General features: G+C 33.4%; 1 protein-coding gene across 1 annotated transcript; it reads left to right on the top strand.

The window, feature by feature from the left end:
* The first annotated feature begins 345 nt into the window (after positions 1-345).
* LOC122859932 lies at positions 346-3,112 on the top strand. The gene has a single exon (XM_044163615.1). It carries the CDS (start codon positions 635-637, stop codon positions 3,110-3,112), a length of 2,478 nt encoding a protein of 825 aa, XP_044019550.1. The 5' UTR covers positions 346-634.
* Positions 3,113-3,698: the final 586 nt, after the last annotated feature.

A 3,698-nucleotide genomic window follows, 5' to 3' on the forward strand; every position in this document is an offset into this window, starting at 1 on the left:
GCTTAATTCAATTGAAAGAAAATTACAAAATAATGTAGAACTAAAAATACAATACAACGCTGTACTACAAGAATACCTAGACTTAGGTCACATGTCTGAAGTACCAGATAAACAATTACAAGAAGATGGTTTTTATTTACCTCATCATGCAGTGATAAAAGAAGAAAGCCAAACAACAAAAGTACGAGTCGTGTTCGACGGCTCAACCAAGGGTTCCAAGGGTCATTCGCTCAATGAATTGCTACATGTTGGTCCAACAATACAGACAGACATTTTCTCATTACTACTTTGATTTAGATTACACCAGTACGTACTGACTGGTGACATTGAGAAAATGTACAGACAATTTTTAGTACGTCCACAAGATAGAAAATATCAACGTATTTTATGGAGAAATACGTCTGGTATTATCAAAACATATGAATTAAATACTGTAACATTTGGTCTTGCTCCATCACCATTCCTAGCTATACGATGTCTACATAAATTAGCTGATGATGAACAAGAAAATTTTCCTATAGCATCAGAAATACTCAAGAGAGATCTATATGTCGATGATCTTTTAACTGGTACACAAACACTTGAAGAAGCAATTAAATTGAGGGATGAATTAATTCCTTTATTACAACAAGGTATGTTAAATATACGCAAATGGGCTTCCAATGAGCCTAGACTATTAGAAGGCCTTCCAGAGGCTAACAAAAATTTACAATTACAATTTAATGACTCCAGTGCAATAAAAACACTCGGTGTTTACTGGAGATCTACTACAGATACAATTGTTTACACAGTTAAAACAATTACGTTTGACGAAATTACAAAACGCAAAATTTTTTCTGAAATTGGAAAAATCTTTGATCCTCTTGGACTTCTTGGTCCAGTTGTTATGACAGCAAAAATAGTTATGCAACAATTATGGAGTATAAACATTGACTGGGATGAACCTGTCCCATCACCAATTAAAGATGAATGGTTAACATTTTATAACCAATTACAACTTTTAAATGATTTATCTTTTAAAAGACATACAATATTAAATGATACAACAAGTATACAATTACATGGCTTTTGTGATGCCAGTGAAAAAGCATATGGGGCTTGTATTTATCTCAGGTCCATTGATAAAAAAGGTAAAGTTTACACACAACTTTTGTGTGCCAAAGGGCGCATAGCTCCTCTCAAGACACTATCAATCCCTAGATTGGAATTATGTGGAGCATTATTACTTGCTTCGCTTTATACAACAATAATTGAAGCAATACACATAACAATAGATGACACATATTTGTGGTCAGATTCTACAATTGTTTTACACTGGCTAAGAAAAGAGCCAAGTGTTATGAAAACATTCGTGGCAAACAGAATTGCCAAAATACAAGAAAAAACAAAAACAACACAATGGTGCCATGTACGTACACATGACAATCCAGCTGACCTGATTTCAAGAGGTCAACTACCTGAAGAATTCATCAAAACAACAACATGGCAACATGGGCCGTCTTGGCTGTGTGAAGATCCAGATGGCTGGCCGAAATTCGAGATGACCGAGGGTTGCAGTCTACCTGAGCTCAAGGTCAACACATGTCTCAACACAACGACAAGTTCAACACAACCGCAAGTAAATATAAACAATAAAAATGATTACAATATTTTAACTCGTTATTCATCTTGGAATAAATTACAAAATGTCATTGCATATTGTCTGCGAATGAAAACAAACAACAAGAATACTGGTTATTTAAAAATCAATGAAATTGAATATGCTACTAATACAATAATTAAACTAGTACAGAAAGAAATATTTTTTGATGAATTAAAAATTCTAGAAAATCAAAGACAATTAAATCAAAAAAGTAAATTAATTAAACTCACTCCATTTATTGATAAAAATGGATTATTGCGAGTAGGAGGGCGATTACAAAATGCCTCTATTCCATACAATCAAAAGTATCCAATCATTTTACCTAAAAATCATCATGTAACTTCATTAATAATTAAACATGAACATAAAGTACACTTGCATACTGGTACTCAAGCCACATTATATGCTGTAAGACAACAATATTGGCCGATTGATGGTCGCAATCAAGTGAGTAAAATAATACGCACTTGTACAACATGTCTACGAGCACAGCCTCGTACAATTGATTATCTGATGGGTAATTTACCAAAAGCAAGAGTTAATGAAGCAATTCCATTTACAATAGTTGGGGTTGACTTTTGTGGACCTTTTTTAGTTAAAGAAAAGAAAGAAAGAAATAGAATTAAAGTTAAAATATACGTAGCAGTCTTTGTATGTCTCGTCATCAAAGCTGTACATCTAGAAATGGTCAGTGATTTAACTACAGATTGTTTTATTGCTGCTTTAAAAAGATTTGTTGCAAGACGTGGTTACCCGACTGATATTTATTCAGACAATGGTTTAAATTTTCAAGGGGCCAACAATGAATTGATTAAACTGCAAGATCAATTAAAATCAAACGATGCACAAAATAAATTACAAGAATTTTTTAACACAAAAAAAATTCAATGGCATTTTACGCCACCACTTTCTCCACATTTTGGCGGACTTTGGGAAGCCGCAGTCAAGTCATTCAAACATCATTTTAAAAGGGTTATTAAACCAGATATTTTATTATCACAAGAAGAATTCAACACCTTGATTATTGAGATCGAGGCAATACTCAATTCACGTCCACTGACACCTATTTCAACTGATCCAAGTGATTTTATGGTGCTCTCACCTGGACATTTTTTAATTGGACATGCTCTCACAACTATAAGAGATCATGACTACAACAACATACCCATGAACAGGTTGTCTAGATGGCAACTGATTGAACAACTAAAACAAGAATTTTGGCAACGTTGGCACAATGAATATCTCAACGAGATGATCAACCGTAGTAAGTGGAACAAAGACAACAACAACATAGAAATGGGCGATGTGGTCTTATTGAAGGAAGACAACATTCCACCTATGCATTGGGCATTGGGTCGAATCATCGAGACGCATCCTGGGACGGATGGTATTGTCCGTACGGTCACCATCAAAACAGCAAAGTACCTACAAACGCAACGTCAAGAAAATAGCACCCCTGGTTCCTTGTGACGCCGAATGACATTAGAATAAATTAAATTTACATTTACTAACACTTTTTTCTGTTCTAGATATTTAAGTTGATCGGCCGACCTCTCAACGGGGGGAGAATGTTCCGGGTCGAACCACATGTCTGTCGGTTCCAGACTGACCAGATTTTTATTTTTTAAACAAAATACAATAAGTTGATAAGTTTTAAACATTACTCTGTTTTTTATGGCTAGATCACGAGATCATACAATTTTAAATAACATATGACTAACAATTTTGGTTTATATTTTTTCTAAAATATTTTAAACAACGATTTAATTTATGTACTTTTAATAGCTTTTTACAAACTCGAATATTCCCACACATGGTCAACTCATGCATAGACTTTTGAGTAAAAATCACGTAACAAATAAAACCATAAACTCAAGTTTCTCTTTGGTACTATTATAACATATTTTTTAAAATATTATTTGTCAAGAATTAGAGAAAATCTCACATCTGTCAAACAACTGCACTAACGTATTTTCGATACACAGAATGATCGTAAAATCGACAATAAAAAAGTAAATTTATAACTTTTTAAAATAAACTAAATTCATGAAAACGT

This window comes from Aphidius gifuensis, linkage group LG6 (assembly GCF_014905175.1).
Source record: "Aphidius gifuensis isolate YNYX2018 linkage group LG6, ASM1490517v1, whole genome shotgun sequence".
Lineage (NCBI taxonomy): Eukaryota > Metazoa > Arthropoda > Insecta > Hymenoptera > Braconidae > Aphidius > Aphidius gifuensis.